At 37.5% G+C, this 13941-nt stretch overlaps 1 protein-coding gene across 3 annotated transcripts in view; it reads left to right on the top strand.

The window, feature by feature from the left end:
* Positions 1-13941, top strand: part of TAF1B (TATA-box binding protein associated factor, RNA polymerase I subunit B) — a 45257-nt gene that overhangs the window by 24810 nt on the left and 6506 nt on the right. For all 3 annotated transcript variants that reach the window (XM_015623024.3, XM_015623021.3, XM_015623022.1), the window contains 3 exons: positions 8528-8675; positions 10772-10949; positions 11256-11302. In XM_015623024.3, coding sequence (XP_015478510.1) covers positions 8528-8675; positions 10772-10949; positions 11256-11302 — 373 coding nt within the window. The remainder of the gene's footprint in view (positions 1-8527; positions 8676-10771; positions 10950-11255; positions 11303-13941) is intronic.

The following is a 13941-nucleotide window of genomic DNA, read 5'->3' on the forward strand; positions in this document are numbered from 1 at the left end:
GTTTCTAACCAACATAGCATCTTAGCTCAGCATGCAGGAGGTAGTGAGCTGCTCTGAATCTTTCCCTTCCTATGGAGTTCAAGCCTGCATTAGTACCAGCTAGGTGAAACCAGCTCAACTGAGGAATATTTGGTTCTTTCTCCTCCTTTGATGGTGGTCATTCCCCCTGGTCACACGGCAGCTGCTCCTGCTGGGCTGGGCTCTCAGGGGTGGTGTTGTGCTGCTCTATCCCAAGGTGGAAAACTGGAACAAAGACACCTGCCTGAGGGACTGGGGTGGGTTTGTGCCACAGTCATGAAGAAACCTGAAGATTTTCTAAATTCTGGAAAATGGTGACTGTATTTAATTATTTTTTTCCACGTTGGCTTTTTGAAAGGATTTTGTATCCCTTAATAATCTGCTGCTGGCTAAAGCACATGTCTTCAAGTCATCACACAGCTCTTAGGAAACTGCTGACATATGGATTGTCTAACACTTTGGGTTTTGGTGGATTGCATATACATATATTTTAGTTTGGGTCTGATTCAAGCAGAGTAATACCTGACTAAGTCTGTTAGTGAACTCATAAATGCAGGTCAAAATATTTGCTGTTTTCTCCTGGACAGCTTGGACTGGAATGACAACAGCTTTCTGCTTCCCTGGAAAGCGTATCCATCAGACTGGCTATTAGACACACACGTTCCTCTGTTTGCTGATGTCTTCCTCTCAAAATATTCCAGGTCTTATGTATAAGAGCCTCTATTCCTGACTAAAATTTGAATGACCTTAATTGCCATATGTTTTTTTTTATTTTGTTTTTTCAGTGGTAACTATTTAAAGAATTCAAATTAAGATAGAAGCCGGTCATTCTTGTTTATTTAAAAAAAAAATCTTTTAAGAGGGATAAAATTCTGTCTATACAAATTCTGCTAACCAGCTATGCTGCGCTTACTTTCCCAAACAATCAGGGATCCCTGCTTTGGTCCGCTGGTATTTTGAGATACCTTGTAATCTTTTTTGAGGGTGGGTGTGTATCTGTTGGTAGGGCTTTTTTTCTCTGCCCAACTCTGTATTTTTGTGCATTTTAGCAGGTGCATGCAGTACTTGTTCAGGATAGAAGGTAGTGCAGAATGAAAAGAAGCAAGGGTGAGGCTTTTATTTGAAAGAAAAGAGCTGAGGAGGAAGTTCACTGCTGAAAGGGTTATTGTAATCAAGTTTATCATGAGAGCTTGCTGTTGTGTAACAGAAACTCTAGCTTGTCCATACCTGTCTTTAAGCATTACTTAATGAAGAAAGAAAACAAACCTACCAAAGTATTTATGAAATTCAATAAAATTCGTTCTCAAACCCTTAAATTTCAATACATTATGACAGTTCAGCTCCTTATTGAAATCCTCTATGTATTTTTAGAAAGACTACATTTTTTTAGAAAAGTGATATTTGACTGTGAGCATGAACAAGCTAATGCTCAAGCACATGTCTCTCGTGGTTTAATAATATTGAAACTCATTTATTCAAAAACCACTTTAACTGGGAATCATATAATGAAAAATATGTCTTCCTCTGAAAGTCACCCATTTAAAAGCCTTTTAGGCAGCCAAAATTTTTTTTGTCCTAGTGAAGGAGAACCTCTGTATTGGATGTTCAGTTGGCTTTGTTCTCTTTGTATGTAGGTTGCTGGCTCATCCTTATGCTGTCTTGAATTCTTCAGTAAAGACTGCCTATATGAGTTTAATGCAGTCTAATGCCTTAGCACCTATTTTTTTCCTCAAAAAGGCTTAAGCTTTGTTTATTGAGTCATTTTCTAAAATTAATCTTTTTGCTATATAAAGACCCTTCTCACTTGCTCTACACCAATGATCAAGAGTAATTTGGGATTCTAGGATGTAGTAGTTGTTGCAGCTGAAGCAGTTATTAAAAGGAGAGAGGAAGTGAGAGGCTGCCAGTGTGACTTCTATGATTTTCAATTGGTATCCTGACTTCTTTTTTCTTCCCTTTTGCCTATTTGTTGCCAGATAGATAACTTGGGCAACCTGTCTGCCTGTCTTCCAGATGGACAAATTGATTTCCTTTTATTTCTTCCTTCTGCTTGATGGCAGGCTTATAAAGGAGCAGCTTTACTTGTGTGCTTGGTCTCTTTGTCTTTTCTAATGGAAGAAATTTCACGAAGTGCTTATTTCTTTGCAGTTATCTGGAGTTATAGCAGTTTCACCTGTCTTCTTTTCATTTGGTTCCCTTTTAATAATTCCAGGCACACCCTCTCACTGTTACATCAGCATCTGTATGTGATTCATGAATATCAGGGTTTGGAGAAATCTGTCCACTCATTTAGTCCATGTAAAGATGAGTGCACTGAGTCAGACACAGGGCTCATGGAGTCAGTTCTGTGTCAGATGTGACCGAGAAGAGGAGGCAGGAGCAGGGTACAGGAATTCTCCTCATACACTTCCACACTCACCAGCAAATCACAAAACACTGGAGTGTTTCTATACAGCAGTGGTGACAGTGCTGACAATACCATGGAATCTCAAGATGGTTTGGGTTAGAAAGGACCTTTAAAGAATCTCTTCAAACCTTGCCTATGTCTCTTCTGTATAGCTTTTGTTCTGGCAAACAAGGCTTTTCTGAAAAGACTAAACAGAATTTAACAGTGTAACAAAGTTGACTACATTTGTTTTTTTCAAGCTAGGTTAAATGGCAAAAAAAGTTTCAGTATTTCCCATTTTTTAAAGTTTGTCTTCGTTGTAATACATGGTGTTAAAGTACCTTTATTGTGTTTGATGGCTATTACATTAGTTTGTGGCTGTTCCAGGTGTGATGGTGGTTGTGCCTGAGATGTAGATAGGGGTCAGGCAAGGGGGAAAACCAATGTTGTTTCAAAATAAATTGACAGTATTTGTTGGTGTAGATTTATATGGGAGGTAGCCAGATTAGTAGTACTGTAAGAATGCACAAAAAACATGAAAAAACCCCATCAATAGTGTCTGATCATATTAATAATCTAGTATGTAATGATTGGTCCACAATGTCATTTCATTCAGCTTTAAATACTAATTTGGGTGTAAATTTCACAGTTAATACAGTTATTGTCTCTACTGTCAATTATTTTATGCAATCTGCATGCACTGTGGCTGGTGTCATGCCACATCAGGCTCATACTGCAGATGACCAGATATATCTGAACCAGTTGAGCAGCAGAAGCAAAATAAGGTGAGCCAGGTGCCATAGAGAACTTGACTGCTATGCTCATTGTTGGTACCTAATTTTACCTTATGTAAATGTAAAGCCAGCTTAGGTTCCTGGGAATATGTGTTTCAATCCAGACAGCATTCAAAGATCTTTATACACACTGGGGCAACCATTTGGTTTATTATTTTTACAATAAATATCTTTTATTTTATGGGCATGCTCTGCTTTACACAATGTTTCAGGATTGTGTTGCAAAAATCCTTTCTTCATATCTCGTAACTTGTTGTCTTCCAAACCTACAAAGTTAAACGGCTTTTTTAATCCATTTCCTGATAAGTTTGGTACACTCTTTTTCAAACTTGGTCTAAGTTGAATTTGTCATCTTAAAAATGATGAAGCCTTGGTGAGTTTTGGATTATTGTCAGCATATCCAACTCTAAACATTAGATGATTCTCTGAGATTGACACAAAGCTGATAATGAAAAAAATGAGTCAGACATTATTAGGATCCAGTATTGAATGATCATTAAACAAATCCCTTGGGAAAAATGTCCATTGTGGAATATAAGCAGCGCAGAGCAGACATAACTTCAGAGAATGTGCAGGCATGGGGAAAAAAGGGGTCCCAGGATGGAAATGCACAGGTAGAAGGATGATGAGGAAGGGAATTGTGCTGCAGAAAAACTACTGAACAGACAAGAAGGATGGAAGGGGAAAATATAAAATTAAGAATTTAGAATAACTGTATAATTACTTCTTTTCAGAAATAATAGAACATTATCATTATAACATAAGCTGAATTGTGAATTTGTAAGTAATGGGGTATTGTCCTGATATGGGAGAAGGAAATAGCTTATACAGTTATCCAAGAAGAGAGTCAGTCAAACTACATTTAAAACAAGAAGCTATGGAGCCTGAAAATTGTTCTAGAAAGCCAGCCAGTGCATACTGTTTTCTATTTGTTGATCAGCAACATTCTGATATTGTCCAAACAAGTAGGAGAGGCTGCAATCTTGGCTTACTCAAAACAATTACCTGGTACTGTGATCTGATTATCATACTAATAGTTTGGCTCCTCTGCTCCTGAAAACCAGTTTGTTGTTTTCTAATACAGGTGAAAAATGCCATGTAACTTTGAAAGATAAAGACAAGTTATTTAAATAGTTTGATGAATATTTATCATTATGAAAATCTTGTTATAGACACTTTTTCACCGACTCAACAAGGTGTATTTTGTTCTCCTGTGCTCAGGGGGCAGGGAAAAGTACTCTCAGGTAGTACTAATCTTCTATACTGCTTTCTGGAGAAGACCTGTAGTGACCTTATTTGTCACATTTGGGAGTAAGATACAAAGATTTTAAAAACAAAGCTTAAGAAAAGATCTTGGCAACCTCTGTACCCCATCTGGGACAAGTTACAGACTCTTTCAACGTTGTTGATCAGTCTTGAAGGAATCCCATCTTGCGAAACACCTGAAAAGGCTAGCAGGTGGCATAGTTTTAAAAGGGTTTTCTGTCAGTCTTCCTGGAATTATTAGGTGCCCTTAAGGGTTTGTAACTTGAGTTTTATATGTGGTTTTTATTGTGTTTCCCAGGCTCCCAAAACACAGTGAGAGCTCAGTAACTTCATGTGGTGATGGACAGGGGAGTTGTCCTAATATATAGCACAGAAATGCATCTTGAATTTTTTAATTTATGATCGGATAAGTGAAAGTTATACTTGGAGAGTGTGTGGCATATGATCTAACACTGTCCTCTATTGTCCAAGTACTCCTCCCTTGGGGTTTAATCATGGGTTGCTGGAGGCAGAGATTTTATAACTGAAGGAGGGAGGCCCTGGCTCTGGGTTCTGCTTTCCTAGTGGATTTGCTGGTTGACTTTCAGTGCAACTTGTTTTATCAGGGTGGTTTTTTTTGTTTGTTTTTTTTTTTTTTTTGAAGAGATACATAGCTAGGTAGAAGGTGTGGTAACTCAGTAATTTTGAGGCTGCTTGCTTGTTTGCTGCATCTTTCTTTTTCTTAATATTGTCTCAACATTTGCTGCGTTGGTTGTGTGGAATTTGGGAGTTCTTTCTCTTTTAAGCCTCCCAGTATGTTTAAAATTTTGCAGAATAAAAGATTTTCTGTGTGAACTCGCAGCTCTTTCAGAGTTAAACAGAGTATGAACAGGGCATACAGTGACTGGTGTAAACAGACAGTGTTTGATTACTGCAGAAACCCTTCAGTGTCCTTAGCCCTGACCTTTCAGCTTTCACCCCTGAGCTGTGTCCCAGGCAGGTGTGACCTTGTGCTGGGTGCAGCTGTGCTTGCAGCTCCCAGTTCCAGAGGTGACCGTGCTGCTGGAAGCGGGGCTTCCATTCAGCTTCACCATCGTGGCACAGGACTGCATTGTAGCAATGGGACTACAACAGGGAGTGTTTCTGAATTTAGGATTAAACTCTGGGAAGCAGCAGTTGATTTCATTGATCTTTATCTTCTATTAGGATGCACGTTTCAAGTGTGTTCAGATCTCTTATGAACACACATCAACAAAAAACAGTCTTTGTCTATTAACACTGCTTTTACAATAAGCCAAATGGTAGCTCTCAGTCTTAATTTTTATTTATAATTTTTATGCCATCTGTTTGCCTTTAGAAAAAGGAAGGCATTGGTTATCATTGCAAAGCAGAGCATTCTCTAGCCATTTTGGAAAAGAACTAAATTGCCATCTGTAAATGGCAAACAAAAACTGTGAACCAAAAGTAGATGTTTGGCAGAGGGAAGAAGCTTTGATTCACTAATACCTAGGATAGGAAAGCTATCTCCTTGCCCTGGTAACAGGGAGAGAAGCTCTGGTAAAAGGTGATAAAACTGTCTATTAGAGTCCTCCAATTAAGATCTATATTAATTAAAGTAGCTTGGTGTCAAATTAGACTTTGGATAGTTCCATTGGTGATAGTTTAATGTTTGAGAATGGGAATGCTTCAAATGACTAAATCCCCAGTGTCTTTATTTTCATATGTGCTATATTATTAAGAAGCTACTAATTCAACTCTTTTCATTAGGGGAAAGTATATTTCCTTGCTATCTAATTATGAATAGTATTCATGTAATGTTCTTACTTGAATTATGTGGGACTTTAATTTTTCTCCCAGTACACTCAAGAGAAGTTACATATGATTCAGGTTCTGTTCCAAGATTGGTTTGCTACTCAATTTAGCACTGCTTTTTAGAAGGAATGGAAAGTACTGTGAGCCTGGTCTTCTGCAGAACTCTTGTAATGCAAGTTTTTCTTGTTTCTCAAGATAGTCCTGGAGCAGTCTAAGCCAATTTCAAGACTGTTTGGAAACTATAATGAACATGCTACAACTTCCTAACTGTTACAAAAAGTTACATGTGTAACTAGGTGACAGAATTATTCATTTGCCCTAAGCATGTGTTCATGTAAGCCCGAACTGCACTGAGGAGAGATAATTTAAAAAAAGACAGTGTAATGTTGATAATCACTCAAAATTTAAGCATTGGCTACAGTGCTTATATTAAAATAGATGAAGGCAAATTATTGAGTAGAACCACATTAGGTCACATCATGTCTTGTTGTAAACATGGTTACTCTTTGTAATCTGGGCCAAAAAAAAGAGCAGAAGCCTGAATTTGCTCTTGTTCAGGTAAGTTTTTAAGCTGTGCACAAAGCATAAAGCCCTGCTGAATTTCTTTTAGAGGAAGATTACATATGAACAAATTGACTTTATAAAATATGGATACATAATAAATAGCTCTTCTGAATTAGAACTGCTGGCTAAAGCAGAAAAATAATAGTTTTATACATTTAAAATGGTAAAGTAGCCTAGACAATTGAAATTGTTGCTTTTAGAGGTAAATTCAAGTAATCATTAAAACTATAGGAAATTAAAAATGTGTAATGAAACAGTTCCGGTATTGTGAAATGAGGGTCAGACCTTACATCCATACTTATGCAAACTTCAGGTCCTGCTGAGTTCATTATGAACAAACATGTCAAAATCTTTCTGTAAGTTATATTCTCCTATAGCAGCAAACCTCAGTACAAACAGAGAACTGTCTTCATGCAGACAATGGTTTCAAAAAGAGAATTTCAGAATTACAGTCACTAATAAATATGCAAATATGGAATTATTACACTTTTAAAGCTAAATAACATGAGTGATTCTGTGGAAGGGTTCTAGAGAATGTGAGCCTAGTGCTGAATGGGAATATGGTCACAAAGACCAAAGAGAAGGCTGAAGTAATGACTTTTTTTTTTTTTCCCCTCAGTTTTTAAGAAGCAGTTTAGGGAATGTGTGAGCAAAGTGGATGTATGAAGGTTTGTGGGCAGTGGTGAGATGCTGCATAAGTGTTGAGACAGCTGGCTGGTATCACTGCAAGGTCACCGTCAGTAAGTTTTGACCTGTGTTGGTGACTGCACAAGTCCTCAAGGGAGGCAGGAGATCCTTCCTCTCTTCTTGGCACTAGTGAGATACATCAGGAGTGCTGGGTGCTGTTCTGGGCTACCCAGGACAAGGGAGACATGAATGCAGTGGAGTGAGTCCAGTACAGGGCTGTGGAGATGGTAGGGTGGAGCCTGACAAATAAGGGGAGGCTGAGAGAGCTGTGACTGCTCCTCCTGCTCCTGAAGCTGGAGGATATTCAGGGCACTATGATGTGGTACCTGCAGGAGGGTGCAAAGGAGGAAAGGCAGATCCTCCTTAGTGGTATCCAGTGACATGGTTGACAAGGAATGGGCACAAACTGAAATATAAGAAATTCCATTTAAGTGTAAGGGAAAACAAAATCTTTTTTCCTTTGTACAGTGAGGTTGGTGAAACACTGGAGCAGATTTCCCACAACCCTTGGAAGCTGCCATCTATGGTCATGTTCAGTATCTGACTGGATGTGGCCAGGATGTGGTCCTGGGCAGCCTGCTCGAGCTGACCCAAGCGGGGCCGTGGACCCAGTGGTCTCAAGCAGTCCCTGCCAACCTTCACCATCTGTGGTTCTCTTACCTCTTTAGACAGTTCACCCTCAATTGCAAATTGCATCTCTATTATTTTTTCTCAAAGCTCTCAGTTTTGGAGCATCTGGACACATAATGAGCATTTCACAAGAAAGGTGGTGGGAAATCGGAGGCAACTTTCTATTTGTTCCTTGTATATTTTATGGAATTTAAAACTAGCACATGTTTCTCTTTGCAGTATTGCAGTCTGGCTCCATTCTTGCACGTGTTTAATCATAAAGTGCTAAAAGAATCAGTATAAATAATCCTGTATTAAACAATTCAGAATTTAACATCAATAACTAATTGTAAATAATTGACAAATATGATAGTAGAACAAATGTATAACCCCCTTTAACCCTGTTTTTCAGTCATGGCCTGTATATGAGGAAGTATTCAACAAAATGCATGAGCTTGCAGCATTTTTAGACCTGCCTCGTTTTCCAGATATAACAGAAAGCTGCTTTCTTCATCCAGACATGCTGTGCATGAAGTACTTGATGGAAGCTAATTTACCTGGTAAATATTTTCCCTAGCCCAAACTGATAAATTTTTTCTGTGGTTTATTAAACTCTAGCAAAGAAGCTTAAATTACTTCTTCAAAAGTCTGCTTTTTTCCTTCTAACTTATTCCCATTTCAGCTTGAATCGAAAGATACTCTTTCTATAGAAAGCACCTTCATCAAACATCTTTAGAGTATGTGTTACAGGCCCAGATATGCAAGGGCACTCTGATGTTGGCTCTGTAAGGCTGTGGAGTGGATATTTCATTTTAAATCTTTCAGTATCCATGTGAGCTAAGAGGCACCTCTTGAATTCATGTGTTATATTAACTTCAGCTAAATGATTCATGAAGTTGGGACCTGATTGCTTAGCTCTGGAATTCTCATATGTAATAATGACTGTATATTCTTTAACAGAATACATTTTGTGTATTATATAATATTGTATATTACCATTTATTTTAATATTAATTGATGGTGTGTGACAGATCAGCTGGTGTCTCTCTTGATTTATGCTTTAGTTCTGAAATAATATATAGCATAAGTATTGACTCATTTTGTCTATCTTAAAATTAAGTCTTGAATATTGGTTGTCAAAGAAAGACCAGTATGTCCTAGTATGTGAACTCTGTATGTTACCATACTTTCTGTCAAATACCACTGTGACTGAAGATGAGTTACACAGACAAATGGCCTTTAAATTATTTCTTTTTCTCAAAACATTCCAACAGTTCAAAGTAGGGGAGGGAGTTATTGTCATATTTTGCAATTAGTTACAATGAATAAAAGTGTCTGTTTTTTCTGTTTATTCACAATTGAATGAAGAGAAGATAACCAACGGATTTAGGGCTAAAATTCTGGAGTAGTAATTCTGATTTTGTAGTTTTACGCCAGTGTTGTGATCCCATAGAGGATGACATTATTTTACAGATTGTGAAGTATCAATTGAATCCAAAAAATGGCCACAAATTTGTTATTTTCAAATTTTTTACAGTGAAATGCAAAATATGTACTCTTTAAAAATTTCTGCAGAAGAAGAATATATTGTACTTTTCCCTACAACTAAGAATTTTATCATGTATCAGCATTTTTTAAAAAATTGAGAAAGGGCTGCTGTTGTTGTCTTACAACAACAAAAAATAAAAAAAACCAAACAATTAATTAGGAGTGTTAAAGGACACTAAATACCAATGAAGAGACTATGTATCTGAAATAAAACTAAATATGCTGCTAATATTTATAAGAAAATTTAGTTTCCACATTTTTTTAACTTTTACTGTTATGTGTGGGAGATTAAAAACGAGTTCCTACTGAACTCTTTGTAAGCAACAAGAGAGTATAAGTACAACTGGATTGAGGTTGTACTTAGTCATACACTGCTAACCTTTGTGGAATCTGATGGTGATGTAATCAACTCCTGTATTTCTTGCTGAACAGGAAAGGTGAGAAATTTGGGGGATTTGTATCTGTGAAAAATAAGCAGAGTAATAAGAGAGCGTATAGATAGCCTGCTGTGTGTCTTGTGGAGCTGCAGCTGGATGTCCCTGGCGTAGCCCGCACGTGCCGCCGGGAGAGCCAGGTGTGACCTTGGCTGCTATTGCTGGGGGAGCAGCCAGTGCTGCCCTGCCATGACCAAACTGCTCTCCATGCCCAACCACCTTCTTTACAACCAGCCCTGTTCCTCCTCTGTGCAGTGCTGCTTCCCGCCATGGGGGTTTACTCAACATGCAGGAAAAAAGTTTGTGACAAGTTTTTTGCTTTTGGGGATTTTTTTGGAAAATGTATTTATGTGGATTTGTAATAGGCTGTCCCACAAGAATGTTCGGCATGGTCTCACTTGTGTTATTCAAGTAACATCAAAACACTATTAAATATGTGATTTTTTAATTCTCCATATGAATATATAGTAAGTCACAGGTGTTTTCTGTGTAAGTACAGAGTAGGTTGCCCAGTATTTTTAAAAGTATCCAAAAATACTCCTCAGCCTGAAAAATGGCTGTCAAATGGTCCTAAAAGACCTAAGCAGTGTTTTCCTCAAATGGCCAACATATTTGCACTGTAAAAATATTTCTAGCTTGTCTTAACATTGTATATTTTTACTTATATTAATCAGATGAATTGCATAATTGGACTTGTCGAGTGGTGAAAAAGACCGGTATTGGAGAAGTGGATTTCCTGACTCTTATGCCTGGAAATAAGTCAACAAGAAAAGTAAAATATGATGTTCTTGCTGCAGCAGTTATTATAGTTGTGCTCAAATTATTGTTTTTATTAGATGATCACTATGAATGGTAAGTGTACAGACAAACCTGTAGCAACCCCCAAATTTCAATTAGTACAGATGCTTGTCTCAGATCATTCTTTCTTTGGAGTTAAATTTATACTGCTGGAATTTCAATTAAGTTCGGTAGCTTAAACCATACACTTGAAGGCATTTTAGACATGAAATAATAGTTTATTTTAAAGTTTGTTGGGTTTTATCTGATTCTTGGAATAAAATTAGGATGTCATTTTTTTGTCCATTGTAATTGAACTTCGTGTCAAAAGTGCAGTATATGGATTTACAAAACAACCTGATTTTTAAATTTTTTTTACAGGTTACTTTCAGGGATTGCTGAAGAAAGAAATAAAAATAACACAGAAGGTACATAAATAATCTAGTAGAAGCAGTGTTATGATTTTGTAAATGAAACAGTTTTGCAGTCAGGGTTAGAAAGACTTTTCTTATTGATCTTGACAATGTGTTTTTGTCATTCATTAAAGGCAAATTTTATTTGGAGAAAAGAGTAGATCCTGTTCATGTAAAATGGCCTCAGTGTACCTGCACAATTCTTACAGTTCACGATAGGGGAGTTTGGTACACATTTTGTTGAGTGCCTCTCTGCTTCTGCTTGTGCATGTTTGCCTCTTGGTTTAGAGTTTTATGCGTGGTAGGTGGAGATAAATGGATACGCCATGAAAAGGGAACACACTTTGATCCTAAATAGCAGATACTTAGTAGGGGCATCAAACCACATTTATGATAAAATCCAAACTTGTTTCGTCTTGTTAAATAAAATGTCTTAGTGTGTAACATATTTCAGATTTAATCTAGTTTCTTCGTCCAAATAATCCTGAGAGAGTGTGGAAAAGCTAGCAGCAATTAAGATAGAGAAGATAATGGTGTGAACATGGTTCTTTGAGGGCAGAAAGACCAAATCAAAGATTAGGAATCTTCAGGAAGCTGTTCCATGGCCTGATCCAAATCACAGTTGAAGATAAGATCCAAGATGTGTTACAGTGGTTTATCTGTTGGACCTTTTATCTAGTTTTGGGTCATTTTGACCCTTCTGTTGCTTTGTTTAAAATTTAGGTCCATAGTAAAATTACGGTGTTAGTCATGTGGGAGCTCAATTACTGCTGGAACTAGAGACAGTCATCACTGGTAACTAAAACTGGTAATTTTCACATTCAGGTAGATACACAAACATATGGTGGATTTTTTCTTTTCCTTTTTACTTCCCTTGAAAACTTGAAGTGCATGATAGTGACAGGAGTGGGGAGTTGTGCAACTGCTTTACAAGCTGAGGCTCAAAGTTAATGTCTTAATGGGGTTTCTCCTTTATTAACAAGTCTCATTGCCCTTGGGAGTTAACAGCTCATTCTTTGCCCACTTTTTTACTTTAAAATCTGCTGGTGCAAGTGATCCATATGCTCTGTTTTGTTGTCCCTGTGCTTAAAATGTTGGGGTGATGGTGAGCAGCTGCACAGAGGAGCTGGTGTGAGAATTTCTGTTAGACAACTGATCGGTGCCAGAGCTCAAAACTGCCTCTGGCAGTTTCCCAAAGTTGGAGTGCTGAAATGAATAATGGTTAATACTGAGTTTGAAAGATTCAATTTATCTTGACTTCATTCTCAACTTAACTATCCATTCTCTAGTCCTTTTTTTTTTTTTTTTAATTAAAAAATAGCATTTCAGCTCCTATGTTTCTTCAAGTCACACTGGAAGCAGTACAATAGATGTAGTTACCTACTGTGTGTGTTCTGTGAACTGCACACATCCACAATACGGGTTTGTTCAAATAAACATGATTGAGATATGTATAGATGTATATGTATGTGTGTATCAGAGCTGTGTATTTTCCAGTCAGCTCAGCTATATGAATGTCAGACCAGCGGTACTTGCCAGGTGAAGGATTATTACAGTGTAGCACCGTGTCTCCGACAATGGGCTTGCATGTGACAGGTGCTTAATAATTCATATGAAATTAAACACAAATTTCTACCACCTCCCACATTGCTCTCCCAACAATTTAGGGGTATTTACTTAAACCTTGGGGTTTAGGGAGCTGATAAAAGAAGTTGTACCCAGACCTTTAGATTTCAAGGAGTACTGAGGGGTCTTTGTTACTTTCATGTGTTTCTTGGTTTTTGAGACCATCTATGTTTTTAGCATCTAGACAGTCTGAGGCAGGATAATGCAAACAGCAGAAATGCAAATAATACAAAAGGTATGTAAGTTTGATTGTAAGAACAGTATATTCACCTTCAGGAGAGTTTAAACAGCTGGCTGGCAAAGCTGAGCATGACGCAAGCATCGCATGCAGTGCAACTGGGGCAATGGGGAAATGCAAAGCCTAGTTAATTCACAATGCAGATATTCCACCCACACGGAATAAGAGTTGATTATTTTTAAATATATAAATCTACACAATTTTCAGTTCAAAATTCTTATCCTTACTTGGTCTCCTCCAGTCTTGTGCCTCTTTAGAGGATCAGTGAAAACAGTGCTGCTAAATGTCCTATGTCTTCATGTTTTTGCATGTGCTGGTAAATACTTGTTCACATATCAACAAAGTGAAGTTCCTGTCCTCCAAACCATGAGAGGCTGATAGGAAGTGAAGGCCATTGTCTAGTTTATCTTTCCAACCCTGTAAGATTTCATGGGTAGTAGAATAGAAAGTGAGGAGCTGATGATACCCTGGGAAATTTTGCATATGAGCTTCTTTAGATTTTGTTTAAACTTAAGCTTGATGCATAGTTTCATTAATCCCTTGAATTCAACTCTGAAACAGTTGAAGGCCACTCCACACAGTGGAGAACTAGTTGATTTGGTAGAGAGGAGGTAGTTTCTAGGCTTAGCTTTCCAGAAAAGAGGGAAAAGGTTTGACTAGTGTTAAATCTATGAAATCTAAGATTGGGGCTTCTTTGCACTTCTTATGGCATGTTGTTCTTTCACTCCATTTCTGTATTTCTCTTTCTTACAGAATTATTAGATCAAGTATGTTTTCTTTAAGCACATAT

This window comes from Parus major, chromosome 3 (assembly GCF_001522545.3).
Source record: "Parus major isolate Abel chromosome 3, Parus_major1.1, whole genome shotgun sequence".
Lineage (NCBI taxonomy): Eukaryota > Metazoa > Chordata > Aves > Passeriformes > Paridae > Parus > Parus major.